This window comes from Propithecus coquereli, unplaced genomic scaffold, assembly GCF_000956105.1.
Source record: "Propithecus coquereli isolate 6110/MARCELLA unplaced genomic scaffold, Pcoq_1.0 Scaffold1, whole genome shotgun sequence".
Lineage (NCBI taxonomy): Eukaryota > Metazoa > Chordata > Mammalia > Primates > Indriidae > Propithecus > Propithecus coquereli.
The window spans coordinates 26,305,644-26,306,771 of record NW_012133857.1 but is presented as its reverse complement, the minus strand read 5'-3'; the positions used below and the strand labels follow the sequence as shown (position 1 = coordinate 26,306,771).

Genomic DNA, 1,128 nt, shown 5'->3' with positions numbered 1-1,128 from the left:
AGCCTGAGCAACATAGTGAGAAGACCCTGTATCTACAAAAAAGAAAAAAAGACTAACTGGGCGTGGTGGCGCATGCCTGTAGTCCCAGCTACTTGGGAGGCTGAGGTGGGAGGACTGCTTGAGCCCAGGAGTTCAAGGTTACAGCGAGCTATTATTGGGCCATTACACCCCAGCCTAGACAACAGAGCAAGTTCCTGTCTCCAAAAAAAAAACAAGTCTGGGCAATTTAGGTTCGAACATACCTACAGATAAGTAAAAGCTTTGGTTTGGAGGGTCCTGGATCATCTAGTGCTGCACTTTCTATGCGATGTATGTGGCTATTTACATTTTAATTTCCATGAAAAGAAAGATTAAAAATTCAGTTCCTCAATTGTACTGGCCACTTGTCAGAGTCTCAAAATCTACACGTGGCTAATGCTACTCCTCTGGACAATGTACACATACTTGCATCCTCACAAAAAGTTCATCAGACAGAATAAGTCTAGTGAATTCCTCTCCACATGGCATGCTCAGATAGGCCAGATCGCTAATACACTAACTGGACATTTGAACAGTTGAGGAAGTCAGTATAAAGCTCCAAACTCCACTGTCGCCCAGATTGTAGTAGAAGCTGAACAGTTTGGGGTTAGAAGTAGAGGAATCTGACCTGGAGAGAGCCTGTTCTCTGTGCCCTAAATTCTTGAAGACGGGACACAAGCAGCAGACTTAAAGGATTTATTATGGGCAATTTATGATAGGAGAGAACCTGGTTTTTGAAAAATCCCTATACATTGAGTTTTGTGTACATCTTTAGAGGCAAGATTGTTTTAGTGTTTTACCTTTTGCAGTCCTGAAGGAAGAGATGTCACAGATAACCGCTTGGTGGTTCTCCTGGCCCGGAGGAGTGTGTTTCCTTGGGTTATCTCCTCTGTCTCTGCTTCTACAACATCAAGTTGTATAGTTGCTTATAAAAAGAGGGAGAGGGGAAAAACCTGTAAGGATCACGATGATAAACTTTTTTTTTTTTTTGAGACAGAGTCTTACTCTGTCACTCTGGCAGTGGCGTCATCATTGCTCACAGCAACCTCAAACTCCTGGGCTCAATGATCTTCCTGCCTCAGCCTCCTGAGTAGCTGGGACTATAGACAC

The 1,128-nt window shown here is 43.5% G+C and overlaps 1 protein-coding gene across 1 annotated transcript in view; it reads right to left on the bottom strand.

Annotated features, from left to right (window-relative positions):
• Window positions 1-806: 806 nt before the first annotated feature.
• LOC105808235 (putative uncharacterized protein C3orf49) overlaps window positions 807-1,128 on the bottom strand; it is a 23,047-nt gene continuing 22,725 nt past the window's right edge. Inside the window, exon 3 of the mRNA XM_012641847.1 lies at window positions 807-943. Coding sequence (XP_012497301.1) covers window positions 807-943 — 137 coding nt within the window. The remainder of the gene's footprint in view (window positions 944-1,128) is intronic.